The 26,201-nt window shown below is 37.6% G+C and overlaps 1 protein-coding gene across 1 annotated transcript; it reads right to left on the bottom strand.

Moving 5' to 3' along the window:
• Positions 1 to 2,110: 2,110 nt before the first annotated feature.
• LOC128701619 (uncharacterized) lies at positions 2,111 to 24,763 on the bottom strand. The gene is made up of 5 exons (XM_053795477.2): positions 24,587 to 24,763; positions 18,409 to 18,468; positions 17,909 to 18,040; positions 12,328 to 13,907; positions 2,111 to 7,613 (listed from the first exon to the last, which is right to left on the bottom strand). Exons 1-5 carry the CDS (start codon positions 24,624 to 24,626, stop codon positions 6,069 to 6,071), a joined length of 3,357 nt encoding a protein of 1,118 aa, XP_053651452.1. The 5' UTR covers positions 24,627 to 24,763; the 3' UTR covers positions 2,111 to 6,068.
• Between the last annotated feature and the right edge of the window lie 1,438 nt (positions 24,764 to 26,201).

The raw sequence follows: 26,201 nt of genomic DNA, 5'->3' as shown, positions 1-26,201 counted from the left end.
TCCTAACAGGTGACTCTTTTATAATGAGAATGAATGTACTAACCACAGTGTCCCTTATGCAAACATTAAGGTACGATGGTTTGTCATCACACAACTGCGGTATGTAAGACTTATCCAGCTGGATTAGTATACTACACAGGTGAACACTGCTTTGCAGCACATCACTGTACAGCATTTCACTAATACAGTGGTTTTGTTATACCTATTCTTTATTTATTCAGACTTCCTACAATAAATGTATTCACCACTCACTATAAGCTAAGGATAAAAGTTTTTAAAGGTAAGCAATGTGTATACTGTATATGCATTTTTTAGGCCTCGCTTTATTGCTCGCTTAATACGTATATGATAGTGTAAACGTGTTATTGGGCATTTGAAAGTAAAAAAAGGCTATGTTTCACTTTATGCCTATTTTCAATTTACATCAATAGCCTGGAACCCAACCTGGTGTATAAGAGGGACCTACCTATAAAGTACAAAACCCATAAGAGTCATACAGTACTTGGGGAATGGAAGACACTCAAGCCTTTAACCAAGGGGAGTACAGTGGACCCCCGCATAACGATCACCTCCGAATGCGACCAATTATGTAAGTGTATTTACGTAAGTGCATTTGTACGTGTATGTTTGGGGGTCTGAAATGGACTAATCTACTTCACAATATTCCTTATGGGAACAAATTCGGTTAGTACTGGCACCTGAACATACTTCTGGAGTGAAAAAATATCGTTAACCGGGGGTCCACTGTACAGGTTCAGTTCTTTGGATCAATAGGCTTTCACTAGCATCAAGGCATTATTACTCCATGAAGGGTCTCTTTCATTAACATGTCATATGCTGAACATTATCACAAACTCTCTGGAAGATTTGTTCAATCTTGAGGTTGGCACATTCAAGGAAGACCATGAAATATATCTAATTGTTACTATTAAAGTATACTAGTATATTCACAAAAATTATTAAACTTGCATCATACAGCAAGGTGTGGAATGTCAGAGAAAATTATTATTATCACAATCAAATGTGCTAAACCCAATCTTAAGTGTTAAACCCATATGAGTCATACAGCACTGCATGGTTGGATGTGCTAAAAATATAATATGCAAAGTTCAGAGTATGCCCCAGCATGATAGTGGCTTTCTTTGTTACTTAGCAAACCAAAATTGTAATTACACATTGTAACCTTTACCAAGAAATAAATCTTTATCTTATCTTTATGAAAGAGGTCGAGTCAGAAAGGGTAGTAGGGAGTACTAAAAGGAAAATAATCAAAGTTGGTGTAATAAAGTAGTTGCTGACAAAAAGTTAAAGAGGGAGTCTGTGTTAAAGGTGGGGATGTTAGCAAGGTCAGATAAACTAAGTGCATTAGGGTGGTGATGATAGCAAAGTTAAATTCTGCAAGCCTGCTGAGAGACAGGACAGCATTAGTATGATAGTGAAATGACAATGGAACTTTGTAAGTCTCTCAGAGCTGTGCTGAGCGCTTCTTCATGAGATACGTATGTCAATTACATAGGCGAATGTCAGAGAAAAGAAGTGCGGAGGGCGAGCTCATGTACTAAAGGGTGAAGTCAGAGTTCGCATAATGTCAATTTTAGTTAAAAAGTTATGAAGCAAGTCTGCCCCCTGAAGGTGTTATCTAAGATGGCAAAATGTAAAATTCTATAGCACCTGGAAACTAGGAAGCAGTTAAGCTTGATCCAAGGAATAAGAGGGCAGCTCCAATTCCTCAGATTAAGAGTGCTTCCCCAGCATCAGGTCAGCTCTCTCTTGAAAGAGAGAAAATGATCAGCTCAAAGAACAGAAGACTCACTAACCGCAAAAATTAGTGTTTTTTAAATTAACGGAATGAGATTTTATTGAAGCAAATGAAACTGAGTCATAATCAATATTGATGTAAACTTTAAAACCCTGTATGTACATATGTTACTATGTACTAGCAAGATACCCCTTGTTTTGTTATTTAATAAATATCTTTCTCAAAAATTATTATCTTCATCACTATTACAGCACTGTACTTTGTTATTTCTACGAAGTAGATGAATTTCCTCCGCTAAGGCTTTATACGCAAATAAGGTTTTCTTTTTTAAAGCATTCAGATACAAACCAATTTTCTCCATATAATTTTTAATACCAATAATAAAAATTATATTAACAAAATTACTGTAATCATAATAATAATAATAATAATAATAATAATAATAATAATAATAAAGATAATTATTGTCCTTCATTTATCACTGCTAACATCAATACTGTTCTGTACTTCAATACAATTTAATATTATTCTTCTATATAACAGTTAACAGGTATGTTATTTAACTTTGCATCATCCAGATTATATTTCTGGAATTATTACCTTCTAATAAATTTAAATGAATAAAATATCCTCGAGCTTTTCATGATCCTCAATGCCTTATATGTCAGAGAAATAATACACTGTCACTCTACTACTTTACAGGAAAATTATGAGGCACACTTATATTTTGGCCAAAATTAGAATAAAGATAAACATTAAGTTCACCACTTATGATGGTTGTGTGTCCCTGAAAATTGTTTATAACTCACTTGTTCATAACTCAGAACTTTTTTTTCCCTCAAACACCCATTTTGTAATCTGAGATGCATTCTCGAGTCATAATAGTCCGCTTCTACTTACACTTTTTTAACTAAGTACATTCTTTTTTTTGAATGCTCCGACTATTTCCCACTAAGGTAGGTTGACCCAATAAAGAAAAAACTTCCATTACCAATGAATGCCTTGCCAGAGGGGTACAAACATTACAGTTTAGATGACCCTCCAAACCACAACATCCCCACCCTGCCTTCAGAGTGCACTATACTTTGCACCTCCAGGACTCACGTCTGGCTAACCAGTTTTCCTAAATTCCCTCATAAATGTTACCTTGCTCACACTCCAACAGTACATCAAATCATTAAAATCACTTGCCTCCACTAACTCCTATCTAAACATGCTCACACAAGATTGGATGTCCAAGCCCTTAACACTCAAAATCTCCTTTACCCCCTCCCTCCAACTTTTCCTAGGACAATCCCTACCTATAGTGTCCCATAGCTCAGATGGCAGTGCATTCACCTCACTGAGTGTCTGTGGGTCAATCCTCGGCATGGGTGGAAATGGGCATGTTTCCTTACTACTGCTGTCCCTGTTCACCTAGCAGTAAGTAGGTACCTGGTGTTAGTCAACTGTTTTGGGTCCCATCCTGGGGAAGAAGATTAATGGACTCCAGTGGAAATAAGACAAATAGCCCCTGATGATACACTAACTTTATTGGGTTATCCTGGGTGGCTAACTCTCTGAGTTAAAAATCTGAACAAATCTTATCTTATCCTTCTCTCCACCCCAAATTTATATGCCCTCTTAGTCATCCTAATTTTTTTCATCCTCTCTAAATATCCAAACCACCTCAACATCTCTCCTCAGCCTTCTGAATACTTTTGGTGACTCCACACCTCCTCATCTCAAAACTCAGAATTCTCTGCATGATATTCACACCATACATTACCCTCAAACACAACATCTCTACTTTCTCCAACCTCCTCATTCAAAACCCATGCTTTACACCCATACAAAAGTGTTGGTACCACTAAACTCTAGTGCATTCTCCTTTTTGCATCTATAGATAAAATTCTTTGTCTCCACAGATGCCTCAATGCACCACCACTAAAAATATCTACCCAATATTTTCTATTAGTACTGTTCCCATTCACTTACAATAAATACCTGTAGTTATAAAAGTTGTTGAAATAATGTATACATGCTAATTAAACAGATAAGAACTAGAATGTACTACAGGACAAAGTGAAGTGGAAATGAATGTTCTTCAGTACTGTGAGGTTGGTATAAAGTTGGGTAGCATCACAAACTCTTGTGTAGCTGCTTTTACATTGTACAGTACTGTTATTCTCTTGCTTTCTTACCAAAATTATTATCATGGGGAAGTACTGAACATATAGGGTCATCATAGCACCTGAGGAAAGGGAGATAATCAGCTCTGATCCATGTTTAGATCCAATTTATTTGATCAAGAGCTCTTCACCAGCATTCAAGCATCTACCTCCCTTAAAGAGCTTCTTATCAAAAATATCCCTTTACTATTTACTAATTGTAGAGAATTGAAATAATATTGATCATATAGGCAGCATGTCCTTTAACCCAAATCCTACGAAATAATATGGATCATATATAGGCAGCATGCCCTTTTCCCCAAATCCAATAATAAACTAATTTTACAGGAAATTTTTTCAAGTCAGTAGTTTCAAGGGTGCCTCAATGCATGTTAAGCTCATTCATTTTGCAAAAGATAGGGGCAAGGTGATTGAGTGAGAGATGTAGAGCTCACTCCTCACATCACTTTGCCATTAATCAACTACCCTTCCTCTTCCCCTCCTATCCATCCTCCCTCCCTCCCTCTCCCTCTCCCTTTCTCATTCCCTCTCTCATGCAGATGACTGTGCTGCCCAAATTTATTGTTAAATGTATTTTTCAGGAAGCTAATTCTACAGTAATATTGTACAATATACCTATCAAGGTGGAGTCCTCAGCCTTTATTGGTTGATACCATGGGCAAAGCACTTTATTCACTTCCTGCCTCTGTGGCTTTCTAAGCCCTTTGCATTCACTCATAGCCTCCTTAGACTCAGTATCAGCATAAAATTTCAGAAAATAAATTTTAGCATATGCATATGGCAATGTTAAAATTATGTACTGTATTGTATTGTGCTACAGTATAAACAAAAATATGCTCATCAACATCATGGTCACTATTTCCAGCAAACATTTGGGTCATCCCTCAAATTTGCTTGGGACCTGCAGTTCTTTTTGCCATATATAGTATATAGTATAAGTAAAAAAAAAAAAAAAAAAAAAAAAAATTGAAAAGAAGAGCTACATTATGTTTACCTATTTTGGAATAGGGATAAATTTACATTAATAGTGAAATGAAACTGATTAAAACCACTCCACTACTAATAATATGTTCCTCTTGATTCTACTTGACATTTTAACTTCTCATAATGGATATGCTGAACAAGTCTTTTCTCACTGCACATTTCACATATAAAATGGTAAAAAAAAAAAAAAATAGAAATTATTAAATTCATTCAATATATTCTCAATTTCTTAACAGTATAACATCATAAACAATTTTTAACTGAATACTTGAACACCAAGCACTATTAATTCACTTTCTTTTTAAACCTGCTTCTGGCTCTATTTTCGCTTTCACTTTCAGGCACAGTCCTTATCTGTTTCATGAGTTATATATATATATACTTTTAACATGATGGCCGTCTCCCACTGAAGCAGGGTGACCCTCCTTCCCCCCCCCCCAAAAAAAAAAGAAAATTTTTCACCATCATTCACACTATCGCTGTCTTTGCAGAGGCATGCAAATACGACAGTTTAAATGTCACTTTAAACAGCTATACATGTATAAACAGTTATACATAACTCACAAAAAATTATTAATTTTTCTGCCTTTTACTAATCTTCATTGGAAATATTGTACCTCTAGTGGAATAAGGTACACCAATTCTCTGGTAATGATTAATTTTATACATGGATCTATAATTTATCTTCCATATAACAATTTTCTTATATTTCAACATGTACTGTACAGTACTTTCTAAATTCTATTGTCCTATGATATTACTGTACAGAGATCAAGAATCTTTATTGTTCTTACATTTTACCTCTCTTGGTCTTAGAAACCTTGCTTCATATTCATAAGAACTGCAACATGGTATTCTAAATCTAACCTTCAAAATTAGATAAAGAATACCACTTTTCATCTTAACATTATTCCTATCTTAATTTTTGTTTTTAACTTCTGATGATGACTTTTTAGAACAACAAATGTTTATCAAAAAAGGAACCTCAGCACCACTTGTTGATTTTTAATACTGCTATTGGTGCAATAAGAACTTCGCCAGCGACACAATTTTTTTACCTAAACCTTTTAATTACGTATTTTTATTCTTATGTAAAATCATTTAATTCATCTTGGTTTATTCTTACATTTTATTGTTCTTAGAGAATCTTGCCATTAAAAATCCGTCAGCTGTAGGAGACTATACACTGCCTCTTGAGTCTGTTCAACTGTGGGAACTTTGAAAGGACTCTTGATAGGGCTCCAAGAGGCTGAAGCCGTTCCCTCAATAACTGAGTGATGAGGTTGTTCTTGAATATCTACAAAACGCTCTGCAGACTGACTAGACTGAAGCAACTCTTGTTGTTGTTGATGTCGCTGCACCTGCTCAGCATGGTCAGTGCGAATGTGCTCTAGCACTTGAATCTTCTTGCTATAAATCTGGCCACACTCCTCACACTGAAAAACAGGCCTGTTGCCCGAGTGAATTTTTAAATGAGTGGCCAATCGTTTGAAAGCATTGAATTTGCGACCACAATGAGTACACTCCCAGTTTGCTTTTGTCACTTTTTTTTCACCATGAGAAAATTTTATGTGATTTTCCAGCGTTTCGTGTGTTTTGAATTTTCGTTTGCATTTATAACATTCATATTTTTCATTGGCCCGCAAATACCGTAGATATGGTCCCTTTTTCTTCTTCTTCTTTGGTGGTGGTGGTGGTTCACTAGTATCTGGTTCAATTTTAACTGGCTCTGGTTCCTGCTTTCCTTGATTATGCTTTGTTTCTATATGATATTTGAGTTTAAAAGTTGAAAAGAAAACTTTGAAACACTGTGAACATATTGCTATATTTGCTGCCTCTCTTTCTTCTTCTGTATGCTCTAAAATATGACTACGAAATTCGTTGGCTGTAACAAGAACGGAGCCACAGGCCTTACAATTAAAGAAGTCTATATCTTCATGATTCTGGTTAACACGGTGTAAAAGTAGATGATCCAGTGTGTAAAAGTGAATATTGCATGTCTTGCAAGAATATTTTAAGTCTCTAACAGATTTTACTTTGTGTGTTATTCTCACATGCTTTTTGTATGCATCCATATTCGTCAGTTTATGATCGCAAAATGGACATTCAAATGGAAGATGATTACGATGTTTATTCATATGATCAAAAAGCTGATCTTTTGTGGTAAAATCAAATTGACACACAGTGCACAGAGGTGAACGCTGAGAATGAATCTGTTTTCTATGAATTTCAAGAGCTTCTTTGCTGGACAGCTGAACTTGGCAATCACCACACTTTTCCTTTAATGTACCCATATGTCCTTGCATGTGAGAAAAAAGTGCTAACATGGAAGGAGCACGAAATTGGCATACATTACACTTTTTTACTAATGATCTTGCTAAAATACCAGGATTTGGTGGCCGTAAATCTATCATCTGCAAAAACTCTTCTTCTGTAACACCAACACTGGGTCTTATGTCTTCTTCTTCTTCACCTTCCTCACTGGCTCTTTTTCTATTTTTTTTCCGTTTGCCCCTTACTGGGAGTTCTTCACCCAAATTAGTTTCATTATTATTGGACAAGCTGGTTGAACCTTTTGCAGATAGAACATCTGTAATACTCTGAGTAAAGATCTTTCTTATAGCACTGCTGCTTAATGCTGCACCACTATCCTTGATTGGCTGATAGAGGAATTGTCTGTTATATGCATGTTCACTTCTCTGAAACAGAAAAAGCAAATGCTGTAATAACAATAGTCACTATTTTTTTAACATATCAGTCATTTCCCACCAAAGCAGAGGGACCTAAAAACATATTTATCACTGCTTATTCTCTTGTTGTCTTTCCAAAATAGTACAGATATCATAATTCAAGTGACCCTCAAAACTGCATCATTCATAACTATCCTTCAGAGTGTAGGCACTCTGAGAGATAGTTATAGCATTCACACATGATAAATACTTAAGGGTCATTTAGAACAGCATGGTAGACAGGGTGCACATTAAAATAAGAACAGCACAAGCAGTGATGGACCTACAGCTTTGGGGCCCTGAAGCTTGAACTGTTATGGGGGCCCCTTTGCAACTAATAATGGCTAGCCTACATGATACTTTAATAACCTTTTAATTTTTATTTTAATTATTATTTTCTGTTGAATTACACTATATTATTATTTAAAAAACTTCTTAGACAGCAGACCAAATATTTTTAAGCAATGTGTACTTTAGTCATTTCTGGGGCCCCTCCAGGAGTAGGGGCCCTGAAGCTAAAGATTCATTAGTTTCACAGTAAATCTGCTCCTTAGCACAAGTAAAACAGAAATAAGAATGTAATGCAAAACAGTATGAGAATGTGGTGAAGCGATTGCAGTAGATCAACTTTTAATAACAAAAATGCTCATAGATAACATCCATAACACAGATGGCACTTTTAGAGGAATGCAAAGCAAGCACAGCAGCATTAAAACAATAAGGTTGAAAAAGTCGAAGTGCCACTTGATAAAGAAGGCAGTTTGGTAACATATGCATGTCAGTCAGTGTGACTGTCAATACTTCTAGAGTGGAGCAGATTGCCCTTCTCTAAGGTAAGAAAGGGTGAGTATTTTATCAGGTACTGTACTTGATAAAGCCCCACTGTGGGCAAAATAACATATAACAAAGAGTGTTCCCCTACAGGTCACTGAACTTGCTAAGGATGAATTTAGGGTAACCAATGCAGAGCAATTAGAAGAAAGTCTCCCTTAAACAGCAATACAAAGCAGTGCTAAAAATCTAACCAAAACAGGACTTGCAGCAAAGAATTTAAGCTTTAAAAACAGGCTAGATAAATACAATAGGGCCCCGCTCTATGGCATTCCGCTAATACGGCGATTTCAAATTATGACCAAAACTTGCTATACGGCTCCTGGTCTTTCTAATAAGGCGTGCCCCACCCAGTTTGTTTACATTCTCCATGAGCACATCTCTCTATTATGTCTGGAAACTTTCCAAAATTTCAAGTGTTTTAAAGTTATTGCATATTTTATATGCACTCTGATAATTATACTTATGTGTACCTGTACCTAAATACAGCCTCTCTTCACTTAACAATGGAGTTCTGTTCCTATGACCACGTCAGTAAATGAATTCATTGCTAAGTGAGAAGCATACTATAATGGTAGTGGGTTTGTGTCAACTATCTTTGATATTGTTTTAATGTCACCTTTGCACCATTTAAACATTTCTGGTATATTTTTCAATGTTTATACAGTAGTGTACTGTATATTGTAATAAACAGAATAGAGAAAATGAGATCTAGTATACATTATTTAGGCACGCATATTGGTCAGAGAGCCCGTCATAAGTCTGAAGCATCAGTAAACAAGTACGTCGCTAAGTGAGGAGAGGCTGTATACTTACACACTGTGCTGGTGTGCATGTACACATTATAATCACTAAGTCTCTCTCTACTCCTGACGCCATATTAATAATAATAATACGTTACCTCTTGAGCGCATTAAATGTTGTATATTACGTTAATATAGACATTTCCATTACTCCATCAATGATATTTTTTTCAAAATTATATGACAAACACGCTATGTAATATATAAACATAAATACATATAGGGGAAGGAAAGAGGGGTAGGGGTCGTCCTCGAAAGGGTTGGAAAGAGGGGGTAAAGGAGGTTTTGTGGGTGAGGGGCTTGGACTTCCAGCAAGCGTGCATGAGCGTGTTAGATAGGAGTGAATGGAGACGAATGATACTTGGGACCTGACGATCTGTTGGAGTGTGAGCAGGGTAATATTTAGTGAAGGGATTCAGGGAAACCGGTTATTTTCATATAGTCGGACTTGAGTCCTGGAAATGGGAAGTACAATGCCTGCACTTTAAAGGAGGGGTTTGGGATATTGGCAGTTTGGAGGGATATGTTGTGTAACTCTATACGTATATGCTTCTAAACTGTTATATTCTGAGCACCTCTGCAAAAGCAGTGATAATGTGTGAGTGTGGTGAAAGTGTTGAATGATGATGAAAGTATTTTCTTTTTGGGGATTTTCTTTCTTTTTTTTGGGTCACCCTGCCTCGGTGGGAGACGACCGACTTGTTGGAAAAAAAAAAAAAAAATACATCCCACAGTAGAATAAATTAACATAAATATGAGATGTCCTAGGTAGTAGGTTGGTAGACAGCAACCGCCCAGGGAGGTACTACTGTCCTGCCAAGTGAGCGCAAAACGGAAACCTGTAATTGTTTTACATGATGGTAGGATTGCTGGTGTCTTTTTTCTGTCTCATAAACATGCAAGATTTCAGGTATGTCTTGCTACTTCTTCTTACACTTAGGTCACACTACACATACATGTACAAGCACACACACCCCTCTGGGTTTTCTTCTATTTTCTTACTAGTTCTTGTTCTTGTTTATTTCCTGTTATCTCCATGGGGAAGTGGATCAGAATTCTTCCTCCATAAGCCATGCATGTTGTAAGAGGCGACTAAAATGCCAGGAGCAAGGGGCTAGTAACCCCTTCTCCTGTATAGATTACTAAATGTAAAAGGAGAAACTTTTGTTTTTCCTTTTGGCCCACCCCGCCTCAGTGGGATACAGCCGATGTGTTGAAAGAAAGAAGAAATATGAGATGTTGTAGCCAGGCGACTTGTAGGATTTGTGGTAGCCAGGCAACTTGTAGTCAAACAACAGAGAAAATGTGTATGCTATATGTAATATTCAGCAACCGCCCAGGGAGGTACTACCGTCCTGCCAAGTGAGTGTAAAACGAAAGCCTGTAATTGTTTTACATGATGGTAGGATTGCTGGTGTCCTTTTTTCTGTCTCATGAACATGCAAGATTTCAGGTACGTCTTGCTACTTCTACTTACACTTAGGTCACACTACACATACATGTACAAGCACATATATACACACCCCTCTGGGTTTTCTTCTATTTTCTTTCTAGTTCTTATTCTTGTTTATTTCCTCTTATCTCCATGGGGAAGTGGAACAGAATTCTTCCTCCGTAAGCCATGCGTGTTGTAAGAGGCAACTAAAATGCCGGGAGCAAGGGGCTAGTAACCTCTTCTCCTGTATATATTACTAAATGTAAAAGGAGAAACTTTCGTTTTTCCTTTTGGGCCACCCCGCCTCGGTGGGATACGGCCGGTGTGTTGAAAGAAAGAATATGTAATATTACTGAATGTAACTAGAAAATTATTCCTTTCATATGTAAGTAAATAAGTTTATTCAGGTATATACAAATACACAGATTATCATACATAGCAGTACATGTATATGTGTAGAGAATCTAGGATAACCCAAAAAAGCCAGACAAAGTAACTTATTTCCATATGCCTTCACTCAGAGCATCATTTCTTCTAAAAATGGGGTTACATACGAATGCGAGTGTTTCTCTTTATTTATTCTACTGTATCAACATGGAGACAACTTGTACACATTGTAAAGTGTTTGTATTATGGTATAACACAAAAATTGTATGAACAAAAACCAGACGCGCTTTCCTGGTTTGTTTACATTACGTGTGGGTGGGGTGGGGTGGGGAGGGCTGCCCTGGCTGGCTACCACACCTCACAAACCTGACTTCCTACAAATAAAACTCACCTCTCACCCTACATTAAGACTACAAATATTTTAAGGTAAGTAATGGGTGTACTGTGTATGTACTATTTTACTTTTTAATGCTTTTAATGCTTAGTTCTATTGCTAACTTAATATGTTAGTGTAAACTTGTTACCTGGCATGTACATGCAGTTATAAGTGGAATAAAATGGCATTCTGCTTTCCAGCAGTAGTCTGGAACCTAACCTGCCGGATAAGTGGGGTCCTACTGTACTACACAGTTGGCAATGGATAGGTAATATGGGCTAGTAGGGCTGCTGCAATGCTCCTTTATTCTTACATAATGCTCTTTTTTTCTTAAACTGTATCCCCACTTGCTTTCAGCATCTCCGTCTAAACACCATCTAACCATTATATACAGGGGTTGATAACCTACAAACGCCGGAGTTACGGAGATCCACTCTTACAAGCAAGGTTCGAAGGACATAATATTGAGAAAATAATTTTTTGAATGCCTATCTGCAGTTATGAACATGTGACACATAGTTATCTCTTGTATTATTTTCTTTAGGATAGCAGATTCCAGGTTACAAATAATTTGTTCATAAGGTTAAAATAATGGGTATGTAACTTGTTTATAGGTTGGGACCTTCCCTCCCTCCTGTATAAGCAATTTTTTTTTTTTTTTTTAAATTACATTCATGGGAAAAGCTAACACAGTAGAGGTCATATACACACCACCTGAGGAATGGGAGGCAATCAGGTTAGATCCAAGGAAGGAGAGGGTAGTCCCAATTTTGTGGATCAAGAATGCTTTACTAGCATCATGGTGTCTTCTTAAAAAGAGGTGTAAAAGTAAAAGCACATTAAATAACTCACCTTTTCATTTGAATCAGTCTCTCCATTAGCACCGTTTTTGACTGAAGCTTTGATGAGTTGGTTCATCTTCTTGCCAAGCAATGCACAGGCACTACACACAGCATGCACACCCAACACACTCTTTGAGCCTCGAGTGAAGTTACTGGAGCTTGGCATGCCTTTCACAGTTACTATTCCTCGGCAAGCTTTGGAAAAGAGGCTTTCAAATGGTGTTGATACAAAGTGACCTTTCTGTTTGAAGTAGAGCCGTACTTGCTCATTTGTTTCAATGTCAGGTTGGTAGGGAGAGGGCTTTAAGCCAAGGCACAACTTTCGGTCACAAGACAGACCGCTAAACAGGTGGTTGATATCATTTGCTGTGTTTAGCTCTCCTGTTCGTATTAATCGACTAAATCCTCGTAGGAAAAAAGTAACAGGAGAAGGGTCATTCCTGTATACAGCTTTAAATGATATATCTGTCATTACTTCACCATCTACATGATAAAAATCTGACATTCTTTTCACTTCTAACCAACTTTCATTATTAAACTGTGTTATCAATCCTTGAACTTGATTATATTCTGAGGCATATTCTGTGAGATATTTCCAAATTTCAAGTGATGTAAGCCTAGCATTCATATCTGAAGGAGCAGACTGAAGCTGAAGAGGTAACAGATCTTCACCAGGAACATTATCACAGCTGTCAAGATCAATGTCAGTCTCTGAAGCACTGTAACTAGGGCTCATTTGAACAATCAACCCATTTTCATAACCAAAGTTACTGATGCCACCATCTTCAGACTCATTCTTTAGTTTAGGTTTTATGCCTTTAGGCAAAGCAGTGTACTCCTGGAGATATTTGGGTTGTCTTCTATCTCTTGTTTTTCCACCTCTTTGCCCTTGAGATCTCCCTCTTTTAATTACTGGTGTTTTGCTCTCCACCGGAGTTGCCTCTTTTATGTGGTCAGACAACGAAGGTTCAATACTTTCACTAGGAAATAGGCGAACAATGGTAACAGGAAACCTCTCTTCACCTTCTATTTTAAAGGTTTTTTCTCTCTGAGCTCCAAGAGGCTTTGTTACCCGAGAAAGTTTTCTATACTGTTCTATTGCTTTCTTGCTGATACTAATATTTTCACCATCACAGAATGTGATTGATACCCTCTCATCCTCATTGTCATCTTCAAATTTTTCAACATTATTTACTCTATCATCTTCCCTGTAACTGACTGGAGGATCACATGGTGGGATGAGGCCTGGTATTTTGGCAACGGCTTGCAATAATTCCTCTCCTTTCAGGTCCTGTCCTGAGGCATCTTTTGATACAAACTTGATTTGAATTAGCTTGGTTCTCAGTATCTCTCTCACTTTGCCCTCATGTTCCACTGTAACTCGTTCAACCACTGCCTTTAGAGGGCCATAATACTGCATCTTCCTTCGGTACTCATCAATCACTGATTTCTGTAAACTCACATTATTTCCATCTTCTAACAATATTACCTCATTAAGCCCCTGCTGGACCTTAGGCTGCTTCTTTTCTTCATGGAGGACAATTTGCTCTTGCGATAATGGAGGTTTATATACAGAAACTCTTGTATCTTCTGTAAATAAATGAAACTACAATTATTAAAACAAAAGCAAAGAGATTATTAATTTCAAAATTAATCCAAAGTTTGGAAAGGAAACTTTAGATAATTTTTCAGTTTGTTCTGAACCATTACCAAGTCACAGCTCAATATCTGATATTGGTCCAGGATGGACCAAAACATATTTTAAAGTTTCCTCTCAAATTCTCAGTCAGTTGTAAATTGTTCCACTCTTCAGGTTACAAAATTCAATTACAGTAAAAGTATATATATATTCAGTAATTGTACAGTTTATTCTCAAGCAATCTAAACAAAGTTACTGCCAACTGCTTGTTTTAAAACACCTAAAAGCATAACAAGACAGGGTTCCAAAATGGAAAAGTAGCTGTTTTTTTTGTTTTTTTTCTCACACTGGCCGATTCCCACCAAGGCAGGGTGGCCCAAAAAAGAAAACTTTCACCATCATTCACTCCATCACTGTCTTGCCAGAAGGGTGCTTTACACTACAGTTTTTAAACTGCAACATTAACACCCCTCCTTCAGAGTGCAGGCACTGTACTTCCCATCTCCAGGACTCAAGTCCGGCCTGCCGGTTTCCCTGAACCCCTTCATAAATGTTACTTTGCTCACACTCCAACAGCACGTCAAGTATTAAAAACCATTTGTCTCCATTCACTCCTATCAAACACGCTCACGCATGCCTGCTGGAAGTCCAAGCCCCTCGCACACAAAACCTCCTTTACCCCCTCCCTCCAACCTTTCCTAGGCCGACCCCTACCCCGCCTTCCTTCCACTACAGACTGATACACTCTTGAAGTCACTCTGTTTCGCTCCATTCTCTCTACATGTCCGAACCACCTCAACAACCCTTCTTCAGCCCTCTGGACAACAGTTTTGGTAATCCCACACCTCCTCCTAACTTCCAAACTACGAATTCTCTGCATTATATTCACACCACACATTGCCCTCAGACATGACATCTCCACTGCCTCCAGCCTTCTCCTCGCTGCAATATTCATCACCCATGCTTCACACCCATACAAGAGCGTTGGTAAAACTATACTCTCATACATTCCCCTCTTTGCCTCCAAAGACAAAGTTCTTTGTCTCCACAGACTCCTAAGTGCACCGCTCACCCTTTTCCCCTCATCAATTTTATGATTCACCTCATCTTTCATAGACCCATCCGCTGACACGTCCACTCCCAAATATCTGAATACATTCACCTCCTCCATACTCTCTCCCTCCAATCTGATATCCAATCTTTCATCACCTAATCTTTTTGTTATCCTCATAACCTTACTCTTTCCTGTATTCACTTTTAATTTACTTCTTTTGCACACCCTACCAAATTCATCCACCAATCTCTGCAACTTCTCTTCAGAATCTCCCAAGAGCACAGTGTCATCAGCAAAGAGCAACTGTGACAACTCCCACTTTATGTGTGATTCTTTATCTTTTAACTCCACACCTCTTGCCAAGACCCTCGCATTTACTTCTCTTACAACCCCATCTATAAATATATTAAACAACCACGGTGACATCACACATCCTTGTCTAAGGCCTACTTTTACTGGGAAATAATTTCCCTCTTTCCTACATACTCTAACTTGAGCCTCACTATCCTCATAAAAACTCTTCACTGCTTTCAGTAACCTACCTCCTACACCATACACCTGCAACATCTGCCACATTGCCCCCCTATCCACCCTGTCATATGCCTTTTCCAAATCCATAAATGCCACAAAGACCTCTTTAGCCTTATCTAAATACTGTTCACTTATATGTTTCACTGTAAACACCTGGTCCACACACCCCCTACCTTTCCTATTCTCCGTCTTACTCTTAATTCTTTCAATAATAACTCTACCATACACTTTACCAGGTATACTCAACAGACTTATCCCCCTATAATTTTTGCACTCTCTTTTGTCCCCTTTGCCTTTATACAAAGGAACTATGCATGCTCTCTGCCAATCCCTAGGTACCTTACCCTCTTCCATACATTTATTAAATAATTGCACCAACCACTCCAAAACTATATCCCCACCTGCTTTTAACATTTCTATCTTTATCCCATCAATCCCAGCTGCCTTACCCCCTTTCATTTTACCTACTGCCTCACGAACTTCCCCCACACTCACAACTGGCTCTTCCTCACTCCTACAAGACGTTATTCCTCCTTGCCCTATACACGAAATCACAGCTTCCCTATCTTCATCGACATTTAACAATTCCTCAAAATATTCCCTCCATCTTCCCAATACCTCTAACTCTCCATTTAATAACTCTCCTCTCCTATTTTTAACTGACAAATCCATTTATTCTCTAGGCTTCCTTAATTTGTTAATCTCACTCCAAAACTTTTTCTTATTTTCAACAAAATTTGTTGATAACATTTCACCCACTCTCCCATTTGCTCTCTTTTTACATTGCTTCACCACTCTCTTAACCTCTCTCTTTTTCTCCATATACTCTTCCCTCCTTGCATCACTTCTACTTTGTAAAAACTTCTCATATGCTATCTTCTTCTCCCTTACTACTCTCTTTACATCATCATTCCACCAATCGCTCCTCTTCCCTCCCGTACCCACTTTCCTGTAACCACAAACTTCTGCTGAACACTCTAACACTACATTTTTAAACCTACCCCATACCTCTTCGATCCCATTTCCTATGCTCTCATTAGCCCATCTATCCTCCAATAGCTGATTATATCTTACCCTAACTGCCTCCTCTTTTAGTTTATAAACCTTCACCTCTCTCTTCCCTGATGCTTCTATTCTCCTTGTATCCCATCTACCTTTTACTCTCAGTGTAGCTACAACTAGAAAGTGATCTGATATATCTGTGGCCCCTCTATAAACATGTACATCCTGAAGTCTACTCAACAGTCTTATCTACCAATACATAATCCAACAAACTACTGTCATTTCGCCCTACATCATATCTTGTATACTTATTTATCCTCTTTTTCTTAAAATATGTATTACCTAAAACTAAACCCCTTTCTATACAAAGTTCAATCAAAGGGCTCCCATTATCATTTACAACTGGCACCCCAAACTTACCTACCACACCCTCTCTAAAAGTTTCTCCTACTTTAGCATTCAGATCCCCTACCACAATGAGTCTCTCACTTGGTTCAAAGGCTCCTATACATTCACTTAACATCTCCCAAAACCTCTCTCTCTCCTCTACATTCCTCTCTTCTCCAGGTGCATACATGCTTATTATGACCCACTTTTCGCATCCAACCTTTACTTTAATCCACATAATTCTTGAATTTACACATTCATATTCTCTTTTCTCCTTCCATAACTGATCCTTCAACATTACTGCTACCCCTTCCTTTGCTCTAACTCTCTCAGATACTCCAGATTTAATCCCATTTATTTCCCCCCACCGAAACTCCCCTACCCCCTTCAGCTTTGTTTCGCTTAGGGCCAGGACATCCAACTTCTTTTCATTCATAACATCAGCAATCATCTGTTTCTTGTCATCCGCACTACATCCACGCACATTCAAGCATCCCAGTTTTATAAAGTTTTTCTTCTTCTCTTTTTTAGTAAATGTCTACAGGAGAAGGGGTTACTAGCCCATTGCTCCCGGCACTTTAGTCGCCTCATACGACACGCATGGCTTACGGAGGAAAGATTCTTTTCCACTTCCCCATGGACAATAGAAGAAATAAGGAAGAACAAGAGCTATTTAGAAAAAGGGAGAAAAACCTAGATGTATGTATATATATATGCATGTGCGTGTCTGTGAAGTGTGACCAAAGTGTAAGTAGGAGTAGCAAGATATCCCTGTTATCTAGCGTGTTTATGAGACAGAAAAAGTAGCTGGTTATACAATGTATTTCATTATTAAATTTATGTTGTTAATTTTTTTTAACCACATTAGCCATCTCTCGCCGAAGTAGAGTGACTCAAAGAAGGAAACATATTCACCATCATTCATTCAATAGCTGTCTTGCCAGAAGTGCATTAATGTTATTATTATTCTCTACTTACCCGTGTTATGAGTGTGAGAAGAACCAGCATGTTTTATTGTAACCTCTAATATTGGTAGACTGACCACATCGGGAATGCTGCTTACTATTATATCCTCTTTCTCACCCATCACATTCACCTCATTGTGGTCACCTGTAAAATTCAATATTTGTTAGTCCAGTAGTTGCTACTTCATGTTATGGATGACTTCCAGCATACTGCTCGTACATTCAAAGGAATCCAGTATGCAGCACTAGGTATCTTTATTGTCGAAAAGTTTTACCAGCACAGCAGACTTCATCAGTCAAATACAAAGGTGATAGCAATAATGGAGAGGTAGTTTTGAGGTAATCAATTCCTCAGCCTTGATACCTAGTATTGCACACACGTCTTACTCATCAACTTTTCTGTATTGCATACCATTTATAATAATCAACAAAGGAATCCACTGAGTTTTCTTCCAATTTCTGTCACAGCAGCAATGATTACACAATCATTAATGTGACTCGAGAGTGACTCACCAATGAGTGATGCACCATCCAGTGTCTGGACAGATGCTGATAACCTCTCACTGTCAAACACTGAAAAAAATCAAATAAAAATTAATATGAAAAATATAATGATTGAATTAAAAAGATTCTCACTTCTCTTGCAGCTATTCTGAAAAATGTTGAAAGTATAAATCAGATACAGTATTTTGCTAATTATAATTAAGTACAGTAAGTGATACAAAAATTGCCTCAATAGGTTTAAGACTACTGTGTTGCTAGAGGAGATAGCAGTGTACTAAACCATACTGTAGTCTCTTAGTTAAGAGATGATAATGATAATAATAATAATAATAATAATAATTACTATTACATTATTTTTGTTTCCAAGGTGCACAAGTGTTACAAGAATGTGTTAAGTTTGTTAATATCCATAATTATGCAAAGTACTTTGGCAAAAATATACTCTGTATTATATATACCTATCCCTCATGGTTCATGGGTTTGTGTATGTACTGAGCATTTTATATTATTTAAAATACTGGAAGGCCTGGGTCATAGAATGGCAAATGTATTCCCAATAAAATTAGTCACGAATTCTCAAATTTACTACTGAAACAATAAATCTGTGAAGCACATGGGATGGGTGCCAAGTACAAATTATGATACTGAATTGTATTTGTCTGCAAAAAACTTATAATAAAAATATACTGAAAGCAGTAACTGAACAATAAGGCAGAAGTGGCTGCTGATGCTGCTGCAACTACTGCTTACTGATGATGCCTGCTTAATAGGTGACATACCTGTGGCTGACTGAGGGTCCTTCTATCCTCGCAGCCTGGCCTGTGACCATACTTCCTTGTTGATATACTGGCCAATCAGGCTGTTGCTGCTAGTGGTCTACATACCTATCATAACCTAGCTGACCTTGCACTTGCAGCACGTGGTGATTAGTTTCTTCTTGAAAACTTATACCTCTGGCCAGCAATATTTCTCATATTTACTGGTAAATAATGAAGTCTTGGACTAGACAAATTCCCTGCTCTTCAATAGATCCACTTGTGCTGGGCCACATCTTTGCTGATATATTTGCCAATGGTTTCCTGTAGTTTGTTGAAAATGTTTCTGGTTTAGCCGCTGTTATTTTTACTGCTATGTGGAATGTGGCATTGCTAAATCTGTTATCTGTTAGTGATTCTGGAAATTATCTTCCCCAGACCAGTCTAGGTTGGAAAGGAAATATTGCGAGATTAAGAATTACTGAAAAGCACGTAGGAAAGTAAAAGTATGTGTAAAGTGAATATAAGTAGAAATTTGTCATCTTATGTATTCATGAGAGTGAAAAAACAGTAATCATTCCTTGCCATTTCTTAATATTAAAATTAAAATATGCCTTTGGAAATTGGGCCTGGAAAATGAGGCAATCAGGTGTAACCTTCAAGTAACAGTTTAATATGTGTATTTAATGTACTTTCCTGATTTTTTTTTTAAAATGTATCTTGTTAAATTACCATCAAATTTTTACTTTAGTTATAAATTGAAATATTTCTCCAAATATTTTCTAAATTTAAACATATCTTCAACCATTATTACGTCATTACTGCTGTATTTTCTTCTTAATTTTTCTAAAACTAATTTTCTATTTAAAATTAAATTTTTACTTAATGCCTTTCACTTAATGCTGAATTTTTACTATTTTTTTTATAATACAGTATTATGTAATTTTATGCATTTAGTATGTACCAAATATATTCATAATAATTTACAACTACTTTTTATTTGATTTCAGATATTAGAGATTTAACCCTTAAACTGTCCAAACGTAGATCTATGTTTTTTCAAGATTTGAAAGTATGTAAAAAAAGTAGATTTTCTTTTTTTTTTTTACATTTGAAAACGTGTAAAAAACTTTGATCTACTTTTTTTTGTTATATTTGAAAATATGTAAAAAAAACGTAATCTGCTTTTGGAGCACTACGCATGTGAACGTAGATCTGCTTGGACAGTTTAAGGGTTAATTGTAAAATATTAAGTTGGTAGAAAATGTAGCCAAACCTAATAAAACCCACCTAACCTAATTTAAAAAAACTTAATATAGCTTAACTTTAACTCCACCATCAGTATTGGCACATTTCTGTTGACACTGGCTAGTGCATGACAAGTCTCTATACTAAGCTCCAATTGGTGGAGACATGTTGCACAATCCAAATACATATAGTGCACCCATGGTTATCGGCCAGTGCGGAAATTGGCCAATTCAGAAATTGAGCACTTTTTTCGGTGAAATTTCCCCCCAGATTTCGTCCCTCTGCTCGAAAATCGTTGGTATAAGACGTATCCATCCGCTGGCGGCTCACTTCCTCACATGCATCACACTCAGTCTGCGCATCTCTTTCGTTGAGTTAGGAATACTCTGCGCGTTCATCCATTGTTTTTGGTGCTTGTTTACTGACTGCAACTTGAAATAAGGGGCCAAAGAAAGTTCAAAGTTCCAGCCCTTTGGTAAAGAAGGTGAGAACATGATAGAATTCCAGAAAGAAGTTATAGCAAAATATGAAAGTGGCGTTACGTGTGGCCGAGGTTGCCAGGATGTATGGCAAGTCGACATCAACAATCGGTTCCATCCTGGTGAAGAAAGCAGAAATCAAGGAAGCTGATGTTGCGAAAGGGGTAAATATGCCAACGAAACAGAGATCACAAACAATCAAGGATGTGGAGTTGTTGTTGTTGGTGTGGATCAACCAAAAACAGTTAGTGGGAGATAATGTTTCGGAGGGGATAATTTGCGAGAAGGCAAGGCAGTTGCATGCGGGTCTTGTCAAGAAAATGCTGGGAACGAGTGCTGCTGTTAGTGAATTTAAGGCCAGCAAAGGCTGGTTCAACAGATTCAAGAAACATAGTGGTATACAAAGTGTTGTAAGGCATGGCAAGGCTGCAAGTTCTGACAAATGTGCGGCCGAAACATTCGTTGACGAATTCAAGGGGTACGTAGAGGCTAAAGGATTCCTCCTCCAACAAGTGCTCAATTGTGACAAAATAGGCCTCTTTTTGGAAGGAAATGTCAGAGAGGACCTACATCACGCAGGAGGAAAAGGCACTGCCAGAACACAAGCCTATGAAGGATAGGTTAACTCTTTTGTTCTGTGGTAATGCTAGTGAGGATTTCAAAGTGAAGCCTTTACTCGGGTATCACTCTGAAAATCCCTGAGTGTTCAAGAAAAACAATGTCACGAAGAGTAAACTGTGTGTGATGTGTAAGGCTAACAATAAGGCATGGGTCACGAGGCTAATTTTCATTGAGTGGGTCAATGAAGTGTTTGGCCCGAGTGTGAAAAAATACCTCCTGGAAAATTAATTGCCACTTAAGTGCCTCCTGGTAATGGACAATGCTCCTACTCATCCTCCAGACTTGGAAGACCTATTGTTTGAGGAGTGTAAGGTCATCACAGTGAAGTTCTTGCCCCCTAATACCACTCCTCTCATCCAGCCCATGGACTAGCAGGTTATTTCAAACTTCTAAAAACTGTACACCAAAGCAATGTTTCAAAGGTGCTACGAAGTAACCTCGGACACTGAATTGACCACAAGAGAGTTCTGGAGGAATCACTTCACTATCCTCCATTGCATAAGATTTATAGACAAGGCTTGGCAGGGAGTGACTTCCAGGACTTTGAACTCTGCTTTGGAAAAAACTGTGGCCAGAATGTGTCCTTGACAAGGATTTTGAAGGGTTTGAGGCTGACCCTGACGACCCTACGCCTATTGTGGAATCTATTGTATCTTTGGGAAAGTCCATGGGGTTGGATGTATGTGGCGAGGATGTGGAAGAGTTAGTGGAGGACCACAGGGAAGAGCTAACCACTGAAGAGCTGCAACACCTTCAACTGGAACAGCAACAGACTGCAGCTGAGGATACTGCTCCTGAGGAGGAATTGAGGGGAAAGAATGTGCCTTCTTCAGTGATTAAGGCCATTTGTGCAAAGTGGAGTGAGGTGCAAAGTTTTGAGGAGAATTATCACCTTGACAAAACTGTTGCAAGCCGTGTCTGCAACATGTTCAATGACAATGTCTTGTCCCATTTTAGGTAAACTTTACAGAGATGCCAGAAACAGGCCTCTCTGGACAGATTTTTTGTGCAACAGGGGTGCAGTGACTCTCAAGCTGGTCCTAGTGGCAGTAAAAGACAAAGAAGAGAAGTAACCCCTGAGAGGGCCTTGATACATGAAGTCCTTATGGAGGGGGATTCCCCTTCCAAACAATAAATTCTCCTCCCTCTCCCCTCCTCGCCTTCTTCCATATGCCAACAAGAGTCCTTAATAAAGATATGTAATGTTCATTTATTATTAAAATTAGTGCTTTATATTTCTTTCTCATTGTTTTCTGTATGTAAAACTATAGTTATTCTTTAAAAATGTATTTTTTTGTTTATATTTTTGGGTGTCTGGAACGGATTAATTGGATTTACATTATTTCTTATGGGAAATATTACTTCGGTTTTCAGCCATTTCAGATTTCAGCTAACCTTCTGGAACAGATTACGGCCGATAACCAGGGGTCCACTGTAAATAGAGTACCGTTGAGTAATACGTTGGTAACTAAAGCTAATTTATATGCATAAGTTATTATTCAGGCTTTTGCAAAGAGAATACAAATAAAAAACATTCTATAATGATTCCGAGGGCACATTGATGTTATAGTCACTAAAAAATACATTGTGTGTGGTTGGGCAAGATAAACCTGCCTAACATGAGCCAACAGGCCTACTGCCATGCTCATCCATTCTTATGTTCTTAAAACCCAATAAAGCCAAACACTGACTTATTTTGGTCAATATTGAGTTTAGCTACTTTTTTTTTTATTATGTAAAGTCTCCATTATTAAGTGGGTTGTGAAATGGGATTTTATTTTGGATAAAATGGATAAAAACTATTTTTTGGTAATAAAACCTAACCTAATGTAACTCAACCTAACCTAAAATTACTCCTCTTCTATGTCAGGTTTTTTTTTTTTACAAAATAAATTTTGCAGGCTTATTTCAAAGCCCAGCCCTATCTAAGGTATACTACCATCCTCCAAGATGCGACCCACCACAGTCGACTGACACCCAGATACCTATTACTACAGTGTGAACAAGTGTCAGGAAACATGCCCAACATATCCACCCATACCGGGAATTGAACCACGGACACTAAGTATGTGAGTTGAGTGTACTGTCAACTGAAACACAAGTTTCATTGGGTAGGGTTATAATGGATTATGTTAGTATAGATTTTGTTCCCAAAAACAATTTTTTTTCCACAGGCCCAAAATATAAATGTCTCAATTGCACAGTTCACTTAATGCAGCAAAATTTAAATATCAAACTACTGTATATTTAAATTGAAATCTGAGAAGCTAAATACAAGTGTCCCATATTTGTATTGCAACTTTGTCTATTGTGTCCAATTTATTTTTACTTTCATACTGCTATTATTAGTCCCGGTTTAAGGTTAGGTTCGTCAGGAAACAGGACAAGTGTTTCCTGATGGGGATCTCAAATGATGACCTGCTGTTGGAGTTTTTGGTCATCTGGCCGAGGCCTTCTGCTGGCTTACCAGTCCACTTCTTTAAAAATTATAGTCATAGTTATAACCATTTTTTTTTCCTGGTTTAAGACTACGCGAAATGTTCTGCACAATTATACATGTACATACTTTTCCTTCTAAAAAATAAATACTGATAACCTACAATAGTAACCAATATACATCTCCTTGGGAATATTACGTTTATTTAGGTCCAATTTTACACAATTGTTGTATAATTACAATCGTCTTATATAGTAACATATATATTATAATTATAATTATGGGGGAGCGCTAAACCCGTAGGATTATACAGCACGTGGGGGGGTGGAAGGTATTCAGGCTCAATTCAGGGAACTGGAGCACAGATCCAATTCCCTAGATCAAGAGCCCCTCACCAGCGTCAAGGAACCTCCCTTGAGGGGAGTAACATGTAAATTACCTAGGATAACCCAGAAGAAAAATTAAGTGACTTAACTGCCCGAAATGGACTGCATACTTGGCTTTCTTTAGTGCCTAACAATATTTTATTACACCCAAACTACACTGATTGTATAGTGCATAAAAGAAATAAAGTATTTGTATGTGTAATTTCATTGGGGTTCTTGAAATAAAGTTATTACGTCAATAAAGTGATGGTGTTCACCTACCACTTCCCTGGTGGAACTGAACAAATCCATCTTCTGCCATTACTCACACGAGGCACAATCGTATATTCCCGGAAATAATCTAACTTACAAGAGAAACTTCATTTTAGATTAGGTGGGCAGGCTAGTGGTGGGGTGGGCAATGATTTGTTGACACAGCCTTGGCTACAGCCCCACCATAACACAAGTTCGAACACAGATTTACAGTAACACTTCGAACGCTTTTTCGAACTCTGATTCTAAGTTTATTTAGGTACAGGTACATAAAAATACAGTTACACAAATTATCGTAAATAGTAAAATATGTAATAATCGCAACAAACGATGTAAGATGCAAAACAACCACAGGGGGAGTTGAATGATAGCTCTAGGTCTTTCGTGTTGCAATCAACACATTATCAAGAGCTTGCAGTGTTGCAGAAATGAGCAGGAAGTTCAAGCAGATTAGTTCAAGAGAACGTTAGGCCCGAAATGCCTTGCATTTCGGGCCTTAATGTGATTTACGTTCCTCCCGAAGAAATGGGATAAATAGTTTGGAAAGCCCTTCCAATTCGGCAACCAGGACGGAAAAATAAAGGAAAAATAGTGATGCTTACCCATAATGTACAGTAGTTTTTGCGATGACCATCGTAAATCCTAGCTGTTAGGGTATAGTTAGGGTGTGTTCCATCAGCTTTAACTGTCTTCCAGTAATTAAATGGTAAATGTTAATACTAGTTACATTTTGTGTACCCAGCAAGCCTAATCCTATACAGTCCACAACTTTAATTTACCAGAGTAGCTGGTTTTAATATAATTATTAATGTCAGGTCTAGTTTTTTGTAGTAGGGAGTGGGCATCGAGGGAGTTACAGTTTAGCGACCTGCTGTGACTTGAGTCCCACTTACCTCACCCAAATTATTTGCACGTAATAATTCAGGTAATACTCTGTAAACCTCATGCTGGTAATTACTCACATAATAATAATAATAATAATAATAATAATAATAATAATAATAATAATAATAATAATTCACAAGAAATATACTGTACTTCACTTTATAGAAATAAAGGATCCTTTGGTGTTCACCCTCCAGGATGCGACCCATCAACTTACTGCTTGGTGAACAGGGGTATTAGGTACAAGAAACACGTCCCACATTTCACCCGTGCCGGGGAGCGATCCCCGGACCCCCTCAGTTTGTGAGCTGAAGACGCTACCAATCGAGCCACGAGCACATAGCTTAGTAAAAGTAAGCTTTTTATATAGGTTTGTGTAACATACCTAAGTAAAAGTAAGTTTTTATTTAGGTTTGTGTATATAACATGCAACTGTTTGTTTATCTGGTCTGGAAAATTAGAAAAAAATTCTGTAAACGTAAATAAGCTCGTAAGAATTTATATAAAAAGGTGTAATAAACATTAATGAATTAGCATTGTGATAAACAGTATGAATTCGCAGATTTGTTGCATTTTGTTTTTGTCAAAAAGTACATTGTGAGTGGACCGTTGGCGTCTTTTTACTTATATATCCTCAGGCAATGTCTTATAAATATGATACCTTTTTTCGATTAAAGGAGAGATGGGAGTTCGGTGCTTTCGACTGGACTCAGCTTAATTCCTTTTGTGCAAATTGCCC

This window comes from Cherax quadricarinatus, chromosome 78 (assembly GCF_038502225.1).
Source record: "Cherax quadricarinatus isolate ZL_2023a chromosome 78, ASM3850222v1, whole genome shotgun sequence".
NCBI lineage: Eukaryota > Metazoa > Arthropoda > Malacostraca > Decapoda > Parastacidae > Cherax > Cherax quadricarinatus.
The sequence above is the reverse complement of the archived record's forward strand: the minus strand, read 5'-3'. Positions and strand labels throughout refer to the sequence as shown.

Excerpts from the sequence above, each read along its gene's own strand:
- LOC128701619 (XM_053795477.2), bottom strand. The coding sequence starts at position 24,626 with ATGGCAGAAGATGGATTTGTTCAGTTCCACCAGGGAAGTG. Across the intron at positions 13,908-17,908 it reads TTCTCACACTCATAACACGG|AAGATACAAGAGTTTCTGTA; the intron begins GTAAGTAGAGAA and ends ATTTATTTACAG. Across the intron at positions 7,614-12,327 it reads AGACTGATTCAAATGAAAAG|AGAAGTGAACATGCATATAA; the intron begins GTGAGTTATTTA and ends TTTCTGTTTCAG.